The 21,276-nt window shown below is 38.0% G+C and overlaps 1 protein-coding gene across 3 annotated transcripts in view; it reads left to right on the forward strand.

Annotated features, from left to right (window-relative positions):
• FMO1 (flavin containing dimethylaniline monoxygenase 1) overlaps positions 1–21,276 on the forward strand; it is a 50,383-nt gene that overhangs the window by 19,429 nt on the left and 9,678 nt on the right. For 2 of the 3 annotated variants that reach the window (XM_055582220.1, XM_055582219.1), the window contains 3 exons: positions 4,009–4,197; positions 16,172–16,334; positions 20,774–20,916. In XM_055582220.1, the coding sequence (XP_055438195.1) occupies positions 4,009–4,197; positions 16,172–16,334; positions 20,774–20,916 (495 nt within the window). The remainder of the gene's footprint in view (positions 1–4,008; positions 4,198–16,171; positions 16,335–20,773; positions 20,917–21,276) is intronic. The other variant, XM_055582221.1, reaches the window with a different exon arrangement.

Consider the following 21,276-nt stretch of genomic DNA (forward strand, 5'->3'; position numbering starts at 1 on the left):
GAGAGAATGCCAAGAGTGCCTGCAGCCAGGGGTCCCAGTGGGGCCTGGGAATCATTGGGACATTTTTTTCACAGAGGCAAACCCTGGAGGGGAGGGCTCAGGACTTGCAAACCTCATTCAGAAGTGCCATGGACCTGTAATCTCTGTATATACCTTAAACACATCAGACCTTGTGTTTTTACCAAGAGAAACAAGCAGAGGAGGAAAGAGACAGAGCATGTTGGATTCTACCCTATAGGCTGACATCTGTGATACATTCTTTCACAATAGGCTTCAGTGTTTCCTGTAAAGTTTTCTTCTTCCTGCCTTTACAGTTATCTTCCAAAATGTTGCAAAACAAAGTTGGTTTTGGTTTCTTTATTTTCTATTTTTGTTTGTGGGTTCATTTGTTTTAAAGTCACCATGGTTTCATGACTTATCCAGTCTCAGTGTGTCTCCACTGCTCTTTGATTTTTAACATGCCATTACTAAATGCTTTAAAGTTTCTTGAACTATTTTTATGAAAATCTTTACAACAAGATATTATACACATCTCTACCCTTCTTTAACAGTGTATATTCCAAATTTAGCCTTTTATCATTGCTAACTAGAAATCAGCAGTATTAACAAAGTATTGTTTACAATATGCTGCTCTCAGATGCCAAAGAAAATTGAATGAGCTTTGGTCACACACTGACTGATCCCAAAATGTTGATAACTGGTATTTTTCTCCTTACACTCTAGTTGTTTCCCTTGCTGTTTGCTCTCACTTCTCAATATTACAGCTCTTTAGAGCTATTCGCATTCTCTTCATTCCTATAACCCAGAAGAAACTTGATCATGTTTAACTACATCAAATCAACACTAAATTTAGTTCTAATACCTGGCTTCAAGTTTAAGGATGGTCTAAACCTGTGCTGGAGAAGGCAATGGCACCCCACTCCAGTACTCTTGCCTGGAGAATCCCATGGATGGAGGAGCCTGGTGCGCTGCAGTCCATGGGGTCGCTAAGAGTTGGACAGGACTAGGCGACTTCACTTTCACTTTTCACTTTCATACATTAGAGAAGGAAATGGCAACCCACTCCAGTGTTCTTGCCTGGAGAATCCCGGGAACGGGGGAGCCCGGTGGGCTGCCGTCTATGGAGTCGCACAGAGTCGGACATGACTGAAGTGACTTAGCAGCAGCAGCAGCAGCAAACCTGTGCTGTCCAGGAAGGTAGCCACCAGCCACATGTAACTGTGGAATGTAGTCGATTTGACTACAGAACTGAATTTTTTATTTCATTTGATTTTGATTAATTGTCATTTTAAAGCCAATACTCAATTCAGTTATTGGAGAATCTTTATGCGTTTGTGAACAATTTGGGTATGCAAATCCACTTTTTCCAGTGAAAATTTAGCATTTGGATTCAGATTTGTAAAATATACACTAGACTTAAAAGACTTAATATGAGAAGAAAAGTTCATACTTCATTAATAATTTTGATTGATTACATATTGAAATTTTGGAATTATTGAGTATCCTCTTTACCTTTTTTAATGTGGCTATTGGAAATTTTTAAAGTGCATGTGTGGCCTACATCGCACTCTTATCAGGTAGGACTGCTCTAAAGTCTTGTTACTCAAAGCATGGTCCATGACCAGTAGCATCTGCAAGTGAACTTGTTAGAAATACAGAATCTCAGGCTCACCCAGACCTACTAAGTCAACATCTACACATTAATAAGATTCCCCAGCCAATTCTTAATAAGATTTAGAAGCGCTAATCTAAAGAGCTGTGATTCTCAATCTGTGGAAAAGAATCAGATTTGTTTGTTTTAATTTCCAAGGAAGTATAGACAATTATATTTGTGAAATACAATAAAAAGAGCTATAATAAGGTGAAAATGAAACAAAACATAAATTCAAATTTCTTTGAAAGTGTGTACAAGGCAATTACTGTAGAAAATCACTATTATACTTGTGACTTTTTACTAAACAAAACATTATGTGTGAAATACCAGTTCTCCATTAAACACCTATAGCCACACTTTCTCTATGCATTGTACATATTAATACTTAAGGCTTATAATGTGGTAATTAAGCTTGCTTCTTGTTTGTCATTTTATCTAATCTGGATTGGATGGGCGACAACACTCCTCCCAAGACCTAACATATATCTAAACCGTTTCTGAGTTTTGTTTAATAGCACACATAAAGAAATGAGGCTCACAGAATATAAGAATAGAATGGAAGAAAAAAATTCAAAGCAACCTCAGCAAGCTCAGGATATTCATTTTTTTAACTGCTATCCAAAGTGAAGCAAGTGGCACTGTATTTTTAAAACTTATCTTCAGTCCTTTACCAGTAGTAGTCAGTTCTGACCATTTATTCTGTAAACTTATAATCAAATATCAATTATCTTCCAATCAAAGAAAATAGCTTATAGCTTTTATGCAGTTTTGGGTAATAGTTTTCAAACTAGCCTTGAAATGTCACACACTGTAATGGAGTCCTACTCACTTGACTACTACACAGTTCAAATCCCACACAACTCATCACACGACTTAGACAAAGCCAAGATGGATCCCGTTCATCACTAAGGAGTCCACGTGCGTGAATACTGAACAATGTCGAATTATTGCTATAAAAGTTTTAAGATGCTTACCCTCAACTTCTGTACTTACATTGTCATAAACTGGTAGCAAAGAGTTCATACCAGTCTGGCTCTTTGAACAGCACTGCTTAGATCTTCTACAGAATAAAAGGTCAGGATTTAAACAGTCATCTTTCTCAGAAGCCATTTAGATTCCAGTTTTCTAGATGTGTTCTGGATAAATAAGACTATCAGATGTGGAGCCACAAATAAGCAAGATAATAGGAACTCATCAGTTGATGAGATCTGTATCATTACTTCAAACTATAAAGATATGTTATAATTTTATTTTCTGTTATCACAACACATGTCACATTTCATGCAGCTCCAGATTCACACCTTTTGAGGGAACAAAGTACGTCCTCTCCATATGTGAGGTTTATATTCACATTTCTACTTGATCATAAAAATGATTTTTATTTCACAGGAAAAAGGAACTATACATATCCAAGGTGGCAAATAATATTAAAATGCTAAGAACTTTCCCACTGAAATTAGAACAATCCTTTATAATACACCCAAAAAACAGAGACAATGTATATACCTAAATGAGTAACTAAAACTGCCCACCATTCAGCCTTGTAGTATTAGTTGTCTGAGATGTTGTTATTTGCTGGTTATTTAAGTTCAAACTGGGATGGGAAATTCTTTAGCATTTTGCCATGCTTGCAGTTGTCCAGTCTGGAAACCCTTGACCTGCTTCTTCTCCCAAACCATAAATCTAATCAGTTTCACAATCCTATGCATTCTACCCTTCTGCTACCTAACAAATCCAATCTCTCAGTTTCAACTGTCATTGCTTTTGCTCAGGTTCTCATTGGCAATTGTATGGATTTGTGTTTCTAGTTCTTAACTAGCCTCGTTCCCTTCCTTTCCAGATCCCTTTATCTTTTGTAAAACCAGAATTATATTTTCAAAATTTAATATGAATCACTTCCATCAGTTTCTACGAAACTCAAATTCCTTAATTTTAGATACAAAATCCTTCATAATCTGAATGCCCTTTCTCCATAATCCTTTTGACAATACCTCATGAAATCAACATACCTAGCAACCGTTCATCCTCTAGAAACTACTTCCTGAGTCTGATGTATTTCCATATTTTCCTTTATTTTGCAGTGATACTGTGTAAATCTAGACAGGTAAGTTTATCCTATGTTTGTTAGCACATAATGATGAACTTGTAATTCTTATCCTGATATTCATCATTTTTCAAGTTAAGTGCAGGATACCAAATCCCATTAGAAAGTAGAAGGTCGCATACATAAATTGTCTGGGTCACCTTAATCTTAGTCAATGTTTCAAATATCTAAAAATTAGTATTCATTTCATGTGGGTGCATGCAATATGCACACATGCATACACACTCATGTGCATGCACTGCTTTTACAGGAACATGTTGAAGAAGGCAGAGCCAGCCTCTACAAGTCCGTGGTTTCCAACAGCTGCAAGGAGATGTCTTGTTACCCGGACTTTCCATTCCCAGAAGATTATCCAAACTATGTGCCAAATTCTCAATTCCTGGATTATCTCAAAATGTATGCAAACCGGTTCAACCTCCTGGAATGCATTCAATTCAAAGTAAGAAAAGCACAAAACATCAGTTAGCAGTCAGGAAATATTTCCTACCTATTTTGTGTTATCTCTCTCTACCTGGGGTTCTATAAATGAGAGAATGAACTGGCAAGACCAACAACAACTGGTTGGATTCTTTTTCCCCTTTTACTTACAATCACCCTAAGTAAATCTGGAGGTAGAAGTGAATACTTGGCTTAAGGATTCATCTGTAGAATTTTTTTAGTTTGCAATGCTTCCATCCAAGTATCCAAATGACCTTAAAAATGTCAAACTGCATTTTCAGTTTGAGCCAAATGCCTATACACAGGGACTTTGAGAACTTCCTACCAGCTCCTGGGTTCTCCCTTTTTACTGTCCGTTTATAGAAATGGATGTGTGCACTGGCTCATACACAAGAGAATCTCACTGTTTGAAGGAAAATTTTTCTAGATATCTTTGGAATTAGAAAAATCTTTGACATTGTTCTTCTCATTGACCATACCCACCTCCTTTCCCATTTTAGGGGAAGAGACAGGAGGTAGGTAGAAAGACAGAAGCAAATAAATATATCCTCTTTCTTTCTTCCTGTTTTTCCTTTCTCTCAAGAAACATATGAAAATTCATATGATTCTCTTCTCCTATTACCCTCCCTATAAGAGGTAGGGATGGTTAGGAATTCATGGAGAATTACACAGAAAAAGAAACATGCGTGGAAAGATTGACCAAAACAAGTACCATGTAAGATTCACATTCACAACCTTTAAAGTATTCCTGATCAAAATGAAATCACTGTCTATACCTCCATATTCATTACAGCATTATTTACCAAGGCCAAACTATAGAAATAACTTGTGTCCATTGATGGATAAGTGGATATAGAAATGTAATAGATGATTAATAAATAGACAGATAGACAGACAATGGAATATTATTCAGCCATGGTAAAAAAAAAAAAATTCTGTCACTTGCAAACACATGGATGAATCTTGAGGGCATTATACTAAATGAAATAACTCAGACAGAGAAAGACAAACTTGTATGATCTCATTTATATGTAGAATCCAAAAAATAAAAAGGGACCTTCCCTGGCAGTCCAGCAGTTAAGACTCTGAACTCCCAATCCAGGGGGCATGTGTTCAAACCCCAGTTGGGAAACTAGAGATTCCTCATGCCCCCAAAGTATGGCCAAAACAAACAAACAAACAAAAAAAAACCCAAACTCATAGAAACAGAGAACATACTGATGGCTGCCAGAAGTAGGCTAGGGTGTAAGGGAAGGTGGTCAAAAGGTATAAACTTCCAGTTATAAGACAAATTAGTTCTGGAGACACATTTTATATTGTGTAAATCAATTCTAGAGATGTATTGGTAATTATACCATACTGTATATTTGAAAGTTGCTGAAAGAATAGATAAATAAAAGTTCTTATCAGAAGAAAAAATTGTAACTATGTGGGGTGATAAATGTTAACTAAACTTATTGTGATAATCATGTTACAATATGCACACATGTCAAATCATTAGGTTGTACACTTTATTTTTTTCATTTTATTTTTAAACTTTACATAACTGTATTAGTTTTGCCAAATATCAAAATGAATCCACCACAGGTATACATGTGTTCCCCATCCCGAACGCCCCTCCCTCCTCCCTCCCCATTCCATCCCTCTGGGTCGTCCCAGTGCACCAGCCCCAAGCATCCAGTATCGTGCATCAAACCTGGACTGGCAACTCGTTTCATACATGATATTTTACATGTTTCAATGCCATTCTCCCAAACCTTCCCACCCTCTCCCTCTCTCACAGAGTCCATAAGACTGTTCTATACATCAGTGTCTCTTTTGCTGTCTCGTACACAGGGTTATTGTTACCATCTTTCTAAATTCCATATATATGCGTTAGTATACTGTATTGGTGTTTTTCTTCCTGGCTTACTTCACTCTGTATAATAGGCTCCAGTTTCATCCACCTCATTAGAACTGATTCAAATGTATTCTTTTTAATGGCTGAATAATACTCCATTGTGTATATGTACCACAGCTTTCTTATCCATTCATCTGCTGATGGACATCTAGGTTGCTTCCATGTCCTGGCTATTATAAACAGTGCTGCGATGAACATTGGGGTACACGTGTCTCTTTCCCTTCTGGTTTCCTCAGTGTGTATGCCCAGCAGTGGGATTGCTGGATCAGAAGGCAGTTCTATTTCCAGTTTTTTAAGGAATCTCCACACTGTTCTCCATAGTGGCTGTACTAGTTTGCATTCCCACTAACAGTGGAAGAGGGTTCCCTTTTCTCCACCCCCTCTCCAGCATTTATTACTTGTAGACTTTTGGATCGCAGCCATTCTGACTGGTGTGAAATGGTACCTCATCGTGGTTTTGATTTGCATTTCTCTGATAATGAGTGATGTTGAGCATCTTTTCATCTGTTTGTTAGCCATCTGTATGTCTTCTTTGGAGAAATGTCTATTTAGTTCTTTGGCCCATTTTTTGATTGGGTCATTTATTTTTCTGGAGTTGAGCTGTAGGAGTTGCTTGTATATTCTCGAGATTAGTTGTTTGTCAGTTGCTTCATTTGCTATTATCTTCTCCCATTCTGAAGGCTGTCTTTTCACCTTGCTAATAGTTTCCTTTGATGTGCAGAAGCTTTTAAGGTTAATTAGGTCCCATTTGTTTATTTTTGCTTTTATTTCCAATATTCTGGGAGGTGGGTCATAGAGGATCCTGCTGTGATGTATGTCAGAGAGTGTTTTGCCTATGTTCTCCTCTAGGAGTTTTATAGTTTCTGGTCTTACGTTGAGATCTTTAATCCATTTTGAGTTTATTTTTGTGTATGGTGTTAGAAAGTGTTCTAGTTTCATTCTTTTACAAGTGGTTGACCAGATTTCCCAGCACCACTTGTTAAAGAGATTGTCTTTAATCCATTGTATATTCTTGCCTCCTTTGTCAAAGATAAGGTGTCCATATGTGCGTGGACTTATCTCTGGGCTTTCTATTTTGTTCCATTGATCTATATTTCTGTCTTTGTGCCAGTACCATACTGTCTTGATAACTGTGGCTTTGTAGTAGAGCCTGAAGTCAGGTAGGTTGATTCCTCCAGTTCCATTCTTCTTTCTCAAGATCGCTTTGGCTATTCGAGGTTTTTTGTATTTCCATACAAATTGTGAAATTATTTGTTCTAGCTCTGTGAAGAATGCTGTTGGTAGCTTGATAGGGATTGCATTGAATCTATAGATTGCTTTGGGTAGTATACTCATTTTCACTATATTGATTCCTCCAATCCATGAACATGGTATATTTCTCCATCTGTTAGTGTCCTCTTTGATTTCTTTCACCAGTGTTTTATAGTTTTCTATATATAGGTCTTTAGTTTCTTTAGGTAGATATATTCCTAAGTATTTTATTCTTTCCGTTGCAATGGTGAATGGAACTGTTCCCTTAATTTCTCTTTCTGTTTTCTCATTATTAGTGTATAGGAATGCAAGGGATTTCTGTGTGTTGATTTTATATCCTGCAACTTTACTATAGTCATTGATTAGTTCTAGTAATTTTCTGGTGGAGTCTTTAGGGTTTTCTATGTAGAGGATCATGTCATCTGCAAACAGTGAGAGCTTTACTTCTTCTTTTCCAATTTGGATTCCTTTTATTTCTTTTTCTTCTCTGATTGCTGTGGCCAGAACTTCCAAAACTATGTTGAATAGTAATGGTGAAAGTGGGCACCCTTGTCTTGTTCCTGACTTTAGAGGAAATGCTTTCAATTTTTCACCATTGAGGATAATGTTTGCTGTGGGTTTGTCATATATAGCCTTTATTATGTTGAGGTATGTTCCTTCTATTCCTGCTTTCTGGAGAGTTTTTATCATAAATGGATGTTGAATTTTGTCAAAGGCTTTCTCTGCATCTATTGAGATAATCATATGGTTTTTATTTTTCAACGTGTTAATGTGGTGTATTACATTGATTGATTTGCGGATATTGAAGAATCCTTGCATCCCTGGGATAAAGCCCACTTGGTCATGGTGTATGATCTTTTTAATGTGTTGTTGGATTCTGATTGCTAGAATTTTGTTAAGGATTTTTGCATCTATGTTCATCAGTGATATTGGCCTGTAGTTTTCTTTTTTTGTGGGATCTTTGTCAGGTTTTGGTATTAGGGTGATGGTGGCCTCATAGAATGAGTTTGGAAGTTTACCATCCTCTGCAATTTTCTGGAAGAGTTTGAGCAGGATAGGTATTAGCTCTTCTCTAAATTTTTGGTAGAATTCAGCTGTGAAGCCATCTGGACCTGGGCTTTTGTTTGCTGGAAGATTTTTGATTACAGTTTCAATTTCCGTGCTTGTGATGGGTCTGTTAAAATTTTCTATTTCTTCCTGGTCGAGTTTTGGAAAGTTGTACTTTTCTAAGAATTTGTCCATTTCTTCCTCGTTGTCCATTTTATTGGCATATAATTGTTGATAGTAGTCTCTTATGATCCTTTGTATTTCTGTGTTGTCTGTTGTGATCTCTCCATTTTCATTTCTAATTTTATTGATTTGATTTTTCTCCCTTTGTTTCTTGATGAGTCTGGCTAATGGTTTGTCAATTTTATTTATCCTTTCAAAGAACCAGCTTTTGGCTTTGTTGATTTTTGCTATGGTCTCTTTTGTTTCTTTTGCATTTATTTCTGCTCTAATTTTTAAGATTTCTTTCCTTCTACTAACTCTGGGGTTCTTCATTTCTTCCTTTTCTAGTTGCTTTAGGTGTAGAGTTAGGTTATTTATTTGACTTTTTTCTTGTTTCTTGAGGTGTGCCTGTATTGCTATGAACTTTCCCCTTAGGGCTGCTTTTACAGTGTCCCACAGGTTTTGGGTTGTTGTGTTTTCATTTTCATTCGTTTCTATGCAAATTTTGATTTCTTTTTTGATTTCTTCTGTGATTTGTTGGTTATTCAGCAGCGTGTTGTTCAGCCTCCATATGTTGGATTTTTTAATAGTTTTTCTCCTGTAATTGAGATCTAGTCTTACTGCATTGTGGTCAGAAAAGATGCTTGGAATGATTTCAATTTTTTTTGAATTTACCAAGGCTAGCTTTATGGCCCAGGATGTGATCTATCCTGGAGAAGGTTCCATGTGCGCTTGAGAAGAAGGTGAAATTCAATGTTTGGGGATGAAATGTCCTATAGATATCAATTAGGTCTAACTGGTCTATTGTATCATTTAAAGTTTGTGTTTCCTTGTTAATTTTCTGTTTAGTTGATCTATCCATAGGTGTGAGTGGGGTATTAAAGTCTCCCACTATTATTGTGTTATTGTTAATTCCTTCTTTCATACTTGTTAGCATTTGTCTTACATACTGTGGTGCTCCCGTGTTGGGTGCATATATATTTATAATTGTTATATCTTCTTCTTGGATTGATCCTTTGATCATTATGTAGTGACCATCTTTGTCTCTTTTCACAGTCTTTGTTTTAAAGTCTATTTTATCTGATATGAGTATTGCTACTCCTGCTTTCTTTTGGTCCCTATTTGCATGGAAAATCTTTTTCCAGCCCTTCACTTTCAGTCTGTATGCGTCCCCTGTTTTGAGGTGGGTCTCTTGTAGACAACATATGTAGGGGTCTTGTTTTTGTATCCATTTAGTCAGTCTTTGTCTTTTGGTTGGGGCATTCAACCCATTTACGTTTAAGGTAATTACTGATAAGTATGATCCCGTTGCCATTTACTTTATTGTTTTGGGTTCGAATTTATACACCATTTTTGTGTTTCCTGTCTAGAGAATATCCTTAAGTATTTGTTGGAGAGCTGGTTTGGTGGTGCAGAATTCTCTCAGCTTTTGCTTGTCTGAAAAGCTTTTGATTTCTCCTTCATACTTGAATGAGATCCTTGCTGGGTACAATAATCTGGGCTGTAGGTTATTTTCTTTCATCATTTTAAGTATGTCTTGCCATTCCCTCCTGGTTTGAAGAGTTTCTATTGAAAGATCAGCTATTATCCTTATGGGTATCCCCTTGTGTGTTATTTGTTGTTTTTCCCTTGCTGCTTTTAATATTTGTTCTTTGTGTTTGATCTTTGTTAATTCGATTAATATGTGTCTTGGGGTGTTTCGCCTTGGGTTTATCCTGTTTGGGACTCTCTGGGTTTCTTGGACTTGGGTGATTATTTCCTTCCCCATTTTAGGGAAGTTTTCAACTATTATCTCCTCAAGTATTTTCTCATGGTCTTTCTTTTTGTCTTCTTCTTCTGGGACCCCTATGATTCGAATGTTGTAGTGTTTAATATTGTCCTGGAGGTCTCTGAGATTGTCCTCATTTCTTTTCATTCGTTTTTCTTTTGTCCTCTCTGATTGATTTATTTCTACCATTCTATCTTCTAATTCACTAATCCTATCTTCTGCCTCTGTTATTCTACTATTTGTTGCCTCCAGAGTGTTTTTAATTTCACTTATTGCATTATTCATTATATATTGACTCTTTTTTATTTCTTCTAAGTCCTTGTTAAACCTTTCTTGTATCTTCTCAATCTTTGCCTCCAGGCTATTTATCTGTGATTCCATTTTAATTTCAAGATTTTGGATCAATTTCACTATCATTATTCGGAATTCTTTATCAGGTAGATTCCCTATCTCTTCCTCTTTGGTTTGGTTTGGTGGGCATTTATCCTGTTCCTTTATCTGCTGGGTATTCCTCTGTCTCTTCATCTTGTTTAAATTGCTGAGCTTGGGGTGTCCTTTCTGTATTCTGGCAGTTTGTGGAGTTCTCTTTATTGTGGCGTTTCCTCGCTGTGTGTGGGTTTGTACAGGTGGCTTGTCAAGGTTTCCTGGTTAGGGAAGCTTGTGTCGATGTTCTGGCGGATGGAGCTGTATTTCTTCTCTCTGGAGTGTAATGAAATGTCCAGTAATGAGTTATGAGATGTTTATGGTTTTGGGGTGACTTTGGGCAGCCTGTATCTTGAAGCTCAGGGCTGTGTTCCTTTGTTGCTGGAGAATTTGCTTGGTATGTCTTGCCCTGGAACTTATTGGCCCTTGTGTGGTACTTGGTTTCAGTGTCGGTATGGAGGCGTTTGATGAGCTCCTGTCAATTAATGTTCCTTGGAGTCAGGAGTTCCCTGGAGTCAGGGTTTGGACTTAAGCCTCCTACTTCCAGTTATTGGTCTTATTTTTACAGTAGTTTCAAAACTTCTCCTTCTATACAGCACCATTGATAAAACATCTACGTTAAAGATGAAAAGTTTCTCTACTGTGAGGGTCACTCAGAGAGGTTCACAGCGTTACATAGAGAAGAGAAGTGGGAGGAGGGAGTTAGAGGTGACCCAAATGAGATGAGGTGGAATCAATAGTGGAGAGAGTGGGCTAGCCAGTAGTCACTTCCTTATGTGCACTCCACAACTGGACCGCTCAGAGATGTTCACGGAGTTATACAGAGAAGAGAAGAAGGAGGCAGGAGACAGAGGTGGCCAGAAGGATAAAAGGGGGGAATGAAAAGGAGGGAGACAGATCCAGCCAGTAATCAGTTCCCTAAGTGTTCTCCACCGTCTGGAACACACAGAAATTCACAGAGTTGGGTAGAGTAGAGAGGGGTTAGGGAGGAGATACAGGTGACCTGGTGGAGAAAATGGAGAGTCCAAAGGGAGAGGGAGCAGTCAAGCCAGTAATCTCGTACCCTAGTGAAAAATGGGTCCTGAAGATTGGGTTCTTAAAGGTACAAAATTGGTAACAAATACATAAAAGCAAAAATTAAAAATCTAGAGTAGAGTTTGGAATTTCAAAAATGCGATGTTAATGAAAAGAAGAAGGAAAAGAAAGAGAGAAAAAACGAACAATGAAAAACAAACAAGGTCGCGAAAATTATAAAGAAACTACAGGTACAAAATTGATAACTAATACCAAAAAGCAAAAATTAAAAATCTAGAGTAGAGTTTGGAATTTCAAAAATACAACGTTAAAAAAAAAAGAAGAAGAAGAAAAATAAAGAGAGAAAACAAACAAACCAACAAAAACAATGTTGCAAAAATTATAAAGAAAATACAGGTACAAAATTGATATCAAATACCAAAAAGCATAAATTAAAAATCTTGAGTACAGTTTGGAATTGCAGATATACAATGTTATAAAAGAAGAAGAGAAAGAAACAGAGGGGGGGAAGAAAAAAAAAGTCACAGAAATTATAAAAAAAACTATAGGTACAAAATTGATAACATATACCAAAAGGCTAAAATTAAAAATCTAGAGTAGAGTTTGGAATTTCAAAAATACAATGTTAAAAAAAAAGAGGAAGAAGAAAAATAAAGAGAGAAAACAAACAAACCAACAAAAACAATGTCGCAAAAATTATAAAGAAAATACAGGTACAAAATTGATATCAAATACCAAAAAGCATAAATTAAAAATCTTGAGTAGAGTTTGGAATTGCAGATATACGATGTTATATAAAAGAACAAGAGAAAGAAACAGAGGGAAAAAAAAGTCACAGAAATTATGAAAAAAACTATAGGTACAAAATTGATAACATATACCAAAAGGCTAAAATTAAAAATCTAGAGTAGAGTTTGGAATTTCAAAAATACAATGTTAAAGAAAAGAAGAAAAAGAAAAAAAAAAAAAAAACACGGTCAAAAAATTATAAATATATATATATGAAGTTTGCTGAAGAAGAAAAAAAAAATAGGGTCTTTTTTTTTTTTTGCAAAGTAATAGTTATAAAAGTGAAAATTAAAGGACAATAGAGGACTTAAAATTTAAAAAAAAAAGAAAGATTGATCGTAAAAATAGTAAAAATATATCTAGGTCTTTCTCTGGTTTTGTTGTGAGTATTGTGGGTTCAGTTCATTTTTGGCTAGTTCCTTAGTCCGACTTATATTTCTCAAGATCTATAGGCCCCTTCCTATGTAATCCGTAGTAACCACAGGGTTTTAATCTATGGCCTGTAGCTTCCAAGGCGTTTCCCTCTGTTATAGTTTCTTCTGTTTGCTGGTCTCTTCAGTGTCTGGTTCCCGCCCTGACACAAAGGACACTATTTTTTTTTTTTTTTTTTTTTTTTAGGCTCACTTGTTCAGCCGCGCTGTGGGGAGGGAGGGAGGGATGCTGCAAATAGATAACACTGGCGTGCGCTCGCAGTGCCTCAGCCACACTGGGTCTGCCCCCGCTCACGGAGCGTGTAGCCTCCCTGCCCACACTGCTCAGGCTCTAGGTTGTTGCGCCGGGAACAATCAGAGGCCGGCCCTGGGCTGAGCTCCCAGGTCCAAGCCACTCAGGTTCAGGCACTCGGGTAGTCCTCAGAGGCGCAGACTCGGTTGGGCCTGCGTTTTGTGTTCTTCCCAGATCCGAGCAGCTCAGGTGATGAGGTGTTCGGCGGGCGCCAATGCTGCGACTTATCGCCTCCCCGCCACTCGGTTATCTGTGTGTAAAACCGGCGCACCTTCTCAGGCAGATGTTGACCGTCCAGACCCCCAAGAAATTTTAGTTAGCAAAGAAGCCTGCTTACAGTTTTATAGATAGTGTCTCTCTGGGGCTGCGATTGCCCCCTTCCGGCTCTGGCTGCCTGTCACCGGAGGGGGAAGGTCTGCAGCCGGCTATCTCTGTTCAGTCCTTTGTTCTGTGCGCGGGCCTGGCGGTGTCTTAGGATAGGGCTGGCTTTTCGCGTGGTAGATATCCCACAGTCTGGTTTGCTAGCCCAAATTATTTCGCTCAGATAGCGCTCAGAACATTCGGCCCGATTCTTACTCTAAGGGACACAGCCCGCGCCGCACTTCCCTGTCCAGCCCCCGCTTGCTAATGCCGTGTGCAGGCGTCTGCGCTGCTTCTCCGCTGGGGGAGTTACCGTAGGGCTCACAATCTGCGATTTTTAATTGTTTATTTTCTTTTTTTTCCTCCCTTTTATGTTGCCCTCTGTGCTTCCAAAGCTCGGCACAGATTCGGCAGTGAGAAGGTTTCCTGGTGTTTGGAAACTTCTCTCTTTTTAAGACTCCCTTCCTGGGACGGAACTCCGTCCCTCCCTCTTTTGTCTCTTTTTTTGCCTTTTATATTTTTTCCTATCTCCTTTCGAAGAGTTGGGCTGCTTTTCTGGGTGCCTGATGTCCTCTGCCGGCATTCAGAAGTTGTTTTGTGGAATTTACTCGACGTTTAAATGCTCTTTTGATGAATTTGTGGGGGAGAAAGTGTTCTCCCCGTCCTACTCCTCCGCCATCTTGGCTCCTCCCTAGGTTGTACACTTTAAACGTGGAGAAGGCAATGGCACCCCACTCCAGTACTCTTGCCTGGAGAATCCCATGGATGGAGGAGCCTGGTAGGCTGCAGTTCATGGGGTCGCTAAGAGTCGGACACGACTGAGCGACTTCACTTTTACTTTTCACTTTCCTGCATTGGAGAAGGAACTGGCAACCCACTCCAGTGTTCTTGCCTGGAGAATCCCAAGGATGGGGGAGCCTGGTGGGCTGCCGTCTATGGGGTCGCACAGAGTCGGACACAACTGAAGTGACTTAGCAGCACACTTTAAACTTATACAGTGTTATATGTCAATTATATCTCAATAAAACTGGAGAAAATTAAAAGCACTCAAGTTGTCCAAAGAATATTTCACCCCACTTCCTTATTTCCCATGGGGTAGAGTAAAAATAAAACAGTACCATAATCTATGGATATAATCCACAAAAATATTTTTAATGTATCAGAATTTCTGAACCTGAAGCATTTCCTTTGCTACATACTTTCCAGGCCTGTTTTAAATATATATATATATAACTGAATGTTCACCAAAGTTTTAAGAAAGTACACACAAGCAGCTGTCTGTGAGAGGTTTTGTTTTTCCTTCCTCTCTATACATTCCAAATTTTCAGTGATAAATTCAGTATTTTCAAGATAAAGATAAATTTTATTTTGAATGATTTTTTAATTAGCTGAAAATTTATGTTTTAAAAAGATGATTGCTAATACAAATGTAGACCCCCAACAAGCACTTCCAGTATGATAAACCAGACAGTGAATCATTAAGTTGGACTTGAGAAGTCTGTCTTCTTTGAAACCTGAAGAGGAAAATGAGGCAGCAAAGTCTCTTTTATGCTTTTAAATTTGACTTGTAAATTTCTTTTATATTTTTTCTGAATCAGAACCTCATACCCATGGACATACATGTACTCGAAGAGAATAAAAATAGACCACAGTTGACCCTGGAGCAACATGGGTGATTAGAGGTGCCAACTCTACAATGGAAATCTCCCATTTCCTCCATTTCTGTGCTGTCTCTGTATCCACAGTTCCACATCCATGGATTCAAACACTTATAAATCCTATTTACTGTAATATTTACTGTTTTTTAAAAATACACATATAAGTGTACCTGCACAGTTCAAACCCATGTTGTTCAAGAATCAACTGTATTTGAAATTCAGACAACTCCACAGAAATTCACCCATAAAACGAGCACTTTTCCATAGTTGCCTCAGTCTGGGCAAACTTCAGTACCATAGCCTCTAAGGCCTTTCATAAGCTAAGATACTTGTGACCAGATTTATATTTTCAATTATATACTATCCATGTCTCTATTAAAGGAACTGTTGAAAAGAATTGTCTCTTGAGTCCCTTTGCTGTTCACCTGAAACTACCACACCATTTTTAATTGGCCATACTCCAATACAAAATAAAAAGTTTAAAGTTAAAAAAAGAGTTGTTTCTATAGGAACTAGACATGGCAGAAAAAGAATTTCAAAAACACAGAAATATATAACCTAGGTTATATATATAACCTAGGTTATAATCTTGGTTCTATTACTCATTGTGAGACTTGGAGCAAATCACTTAAAATTTTTGGACCTTATCACCTCTCTTCAATACCCCTCTACAACTTTAAGTTTAGAATACTTCCATCCAGAAAATTGTGATTAACCTGAGAGCCCAATTCAATGTCTAGGGTTATGCTTATTATATTTAGTCTGTGCTCGAGAACATTTGAAATAATTGGCATGTCAGCCAGCAAGCCCTTTCTGGAATCTTGAAAACTATTAACCATGTCTATGATTCTTTTTTCAGACGAAAGTCTGCAGTGTAAGAAAACGCCCAGATTTTACTGCCACGGGCCAGTGGGAGGTAGTCACTCTGTGCGAAGGGAAGCAAGAGTCAGCCATCTTTGATGCTGTCATGGTCTGCACTGGTTTTCTTACTAATCCGTATCTACCACTGGACTCCTTTCCAGGTATAGCCCTTTCTACAACTGACTTTAATTTGTCTTATGTGAGCCAACCTGATACTGGATTGTTCTGATTGATTTCCTCCATTAAATAGTTAAAGTAGTGAGGTAAGAGGGTTTTTTCCCCTGACCAGCGCTATTTGGCCAGATTTTGGCTTTCATCAGTAACAAGTTATGAGTACCAAAGAGGAGAATGAAAAACTATGAAGCAGTTTTATGCTTCACTGAAGTTCAGTGTCCATCTCTAAGTAACTGGCAGCACCAGAAAGACTTTTAAGACTTGGGAGACCTCGACAGTTTGCTAGCCTCAGCAGTAGTGCATTGACAAAGGTGAGAGTAGAGGTCACAAGCGTCAATCTGTGAATAAAGCAAACAATAACTTGATTTTTGTTTGTTTGTGTCTATGGGTCATGGTAGTTACCTAGATCAAAGGTTTACAGCACTGGTTAATAGTCACCAGGGGCATGAGTCTTGGGAGGCAAATTAAGACATCTTTGGGCCTCAGTTTCTTCATCTGGCTTTTGCAACCATGATTCATTTATGTCAAATTTCAATTGGATTACAACTCAGAGGGAATAGAAAATCCAGAGGTTTGGTTTATTTAATCTGTAGCAAAGGATTCAAAAGGTTCAAATTTTAGCAAAATTTTCTCTGAATCATCTAAATATTACTTACAGTGATCACAAGGCTCAGTTCACAATTAACTCATCTACCTCCAGTGATACTTGGTCTGCCCCCAGCTGTTACTGAAGTCAGGCCACGTTAAGATAAAACACATCCTGAAAACTGTCATAGACTATAATCATTGAATTGGAAAGCAGTTCAGCCTTCTTCCTGGTGCAGGAAACTCTTCAGCATCCCTGAGAAGACTCAACAGCCTTGGCTTAAATGCATTCAACTATGAATTCTTTCCACCTCACCCATTTCTTGCTTACAGAGAAAATCCCTGAGTAGGCAAGTTACTCCAACTCCCACGTAGGAGTGCCTGGTACAGGATCACTCCAAGAATCCAGAAAATTTCATGACATAGAGAGTACACTGTGTTTATTGCTAAGAATACAGAAGTGGATAAGACAACACATAGCCTGCACAAAAGGAATGAAAAGAGTTTTATAGGGGTCCAGTGGAGGAATCGCAGTCTACATATGACCTGTAGTGACAGCAATACTTACTTTACAACAAATCCATGTACTTGAAATGGTCCTAGACCTGCCCTGCAGATGTTACTCAAGTCAGGTCAGATTAGGATAACGTATAGCTTGAAAGCAATGGAGCCAATGTGCTCAGTTTAAATAAGATGAGCTTGGGACCCAAGTATCTATACCCAAGGTATAGATTCCAGGCTATACAATTAAGAAGCTATGATCCTTTTGAAGTTCATAAGTGTGATCATTGGGTGTTCACACTGTTGCATAACCTGTTCAGTTCAGTCACTCAGTTGTGTCCGACTCTTTGCGACCCCATGAATCGCAGCACGCCAGGCCTCCTGTCCATCACCAACTCCCAGAATTCACCCAGACTCACGTTCATCGAGTCAGTGATGCCATGCAGCCATCTCATCCTCTGTCGTCCCCTTCTCCTCCTGCCCCCAATCCCTCCCAGCATCAGGGTCTTTTCCAATGAGTCAACTCTTTGCATGAGGTGGCCAAAGTATTGGAGTTTCAGCTTCAGCATCAGTCCTTCCAATGAATACCCAGGACTGATCTCCTTTAGGATGGACTGGTTGGATTTCCTTGCAGTCCAAGGGACTCTCAAGAGTCTTCTCCAACTCCACAGTTCAAAAGCATCAATTCTTCGGTGCTCAGCTTCCTTCACAGTACAACTCTCACATCCATACATGACCACTGGAAAAACCATAGCCTTGACTAGACAGGCCTTTGTTGGCAAAGTAATATCTCTGCTTTTGAATATGCTATCTAGGTTGGTCATAACTTTCCTTCCAAGGAATAAGCGTCTTTTAATTTCATGGCAGCAATCACCATCTGCAGTGATTTGGGGCCCCAAAGAAATAAAGTCTGACACTGTTTCCCCATCTATTTCCCATGAAGTGATGGGACCAGATGCCATGATCTTAGTTTTCTGAATGTTGAGCTTTAAGCCAACTTTTGCACTCTCCTCTTTCACTTTCATCAAGAGGCTTTTTAGTTCCTCTTCACTTTCTGCCATAAGGGTGGTGTCATGTGCATATCTGAGGTTACTGATATTTCTCCCAGAAATCTTGATTCCAGCTTGTGCTTCTTCCAGCCAGCATGACATGTACTCCCTCCTAAACCTTGTTAGGACACTGGCACATTACCCATCAGACGTTAAAAAAAAAAAAAAAAAAAACTATATCATCTTGGGCTTTCCACTTAACCTTTCTAAACCTCTGTTTTCCTTCCTAGAAACTGAGGGGTTTGAGCTACCTTACCCAACAGCATATATCACAAATCAAGCAAACAGAACTCTATCAGTATTTGCCATCTTTCTCAATATCCATATTACTAGCCACTACCAATTGGTTATTTCAAATCCATGGCTAAATTATTATTAAGGAGCCTTTGAGCACTAAAATTTCATGACTTTAGACTTGAAATGGAGTCCTCCAAACCTCATCATCTCTCTCTCTCTGCCCCACAGCAGACTTACATACACCCTGGAGTAGTTGTTAATTGTCACAAAAATTAAATTTGTTGAAGTTATTAAAAAAAAAAAATGTCATGAGTTCTGGAGGCAATTCCAGAAGACAGTGTTCCAAAAAGTCTTAGTAAATATAATAGGTATTACAGCTGGAATAAATATTTAACTTCCCAAGGTAACTTATTTTATTAATTCAGAAACCATATACATTCAGCTGTGTTTACTAACACAGCCACTTCACCTAACAAAAGTTCTTGCTCTGTTCTCCTGTAATATAAGTGGGGAAAGTATTAGTCTGATAGAAGACTCAGCCACAGAGTCTCATATTTGTCCACTTGTGATCCAAAAAAGCCTGATCCAGAGAGAATCTAAGACAATATAACATTCACAGATAATTCTATTATTCTAATTAAACTTGTCCAGCTCTCCATTCCTGGCAGTTCTTGAATCCATATTGGGTCAAATGTTGAGCTAAGTCAATATTTGAATTTGATTGCATCATTGCTAAATTCAAAATGATCTAGATTGTGGTTGGGTTTTAACTGAGATTCATGTTAGACTTCTAAATATTTAAGGTGAAATAGAGTTACTGGCCTTGGTTAAGGCCCAGTAATGTGCCACTAATGTGCCACAGCATCCATATCCTGAGAATTCACTGAGAATCTAGATTTGCTATCATATTTTCTTTAAAAAAAAAAAAGTTCTTTGCACAGGATGTAGTACTTTTGACTGTTTTATGCAACCTAAGAGTACTTTCCGAAACCCTCCACAAGCATTTGATGTTTCAGTGAGATTTGGCATCAACTGAGATGTCTTATCTAGTTCAAACAGCGCTGATCCCAGTATAACTAACATAACCCCTTTTTCTCTGAGCCAACTCTGGCTGACTCAGCAAACATAGCCAAGTTACCATCAGTCACCACAGTAAACACACAAGGATCTTTCAAATAGGGACTATAATTTTATTTCCTTTTAAAAACAAAGTTTGTTTGCACTAGGTCTTTGCTGTGGCGCTCAAGCTTCTCTTGTTGCATCACATGGGCTTAGTAACCCTGCAGCATGTGGGATCTTAGTTCCCGAGCAGGGATCGAACCTGCATCCCCTGCACTGGAAGGCAGATTCTTAGCCCCTGGATAACCAGGAAAGTCCCATATTTTTATTTCTTATTTCCCATATCATCTAGCACAGTGTCTGGCACATAAGAGGTGTCCAAAAAGTTTGCTGAATAGAGTGGAAGCACTGACTCATAGTTCACTTTAACTTCTCTGCTCTTTCTCCTTGCTTACAAAAAGTTCTAAATAATCAAATTAGTAAATAGAGTATTTCTGTCCCATTCATTTCTATCAAATTTTTTAAAGTAATGACTTCTTGTACTTCAGCTTAATAAGTCTTAATGCCATGATTTTTTTTTCTTTCTTTCCTTTTTTTAGTGTTTTGTTTTGTTTTGTTTTTCGTTTTTAGCAGAAAATGGTTTACTGCAGGGCAAAGCAAGGATGGGTGGCTCATGCTCAAAAACTTTGAAATCCCTAGTGGGTTGGCGGGGTGGATTTTTTTACAGTGCCATGATATTTTAACTTAGTAATCATCTAGTAAGTAAAACTAGAGGGCCATCTAGTGAGATGGAGTAAGTATCTCCATAAAATAATCACTCACCAATTTCTGTATCTTGCATAATTATGTATCCATGTTTAAGATTTTCTTAAAATTGAGTATGCTATTAAAACAACCTAAGTCACCCATCAAAAGGATGTTATTAGCTAAATAATATGTGTGTTTCATTCACAGATCTTGTAAACTTTCTATTTGACTTCCTTTTTTTTCTATAGGTATAAATACTTTTAAAGGCCAGTATTTCCACAGCCGAGAGTATAAACATCCAGATATATTTAGGGACAAGAGCGTTCTTGTTATTGGAATGGGAAATTCCGGCACAGACATTGCTGTGGAGGCCAGCCACCTGGCAAAGAAGGTATTGTTCTTGGTGTTACCTAATGAGGGGCTTTATCTTAAGATGCATGCCTCAAACAAACTGTGTTTGACACCATGATAAATGATGAAAAGAAAAAGAATTCCTAAAACACACACACACAAACAGATTTTTTAGGTACTTTTTTCTTGAATGTTCATAAATGTTATTATAAATTCCAGGTGTCATATATCATGTCATTTTTCCTCAAAAATTCAGTTCTCTGACTTCCTATTTGTGCTATTTTCCCAGCCAAAGTGAGTTACAGGAAGCATCTGTTTCTTACTCAGTCCCATAGGTCAGAAAATTCTGGCTAATTTTTTCTTACTAAGATCTTCCATTTGCTCCTTCCTTTCCTTATTG

This window comes from Bubalus kerabau, chromosome 5 (assembly GCF_029407905.1).
Source record: "Bubalus kerabau isolate K-KA32 ecotype Philippines breed swamp buffalo chromosome 5, PCC_UOA_SB_1v2, whole genome shotgun sequence".
Lineage (NCBI taxonomy): Eukaryota > Metazoa > Chordata > Mammalia > Artiodactyla > Bovidae > Bubalus > Bubalus kerabau.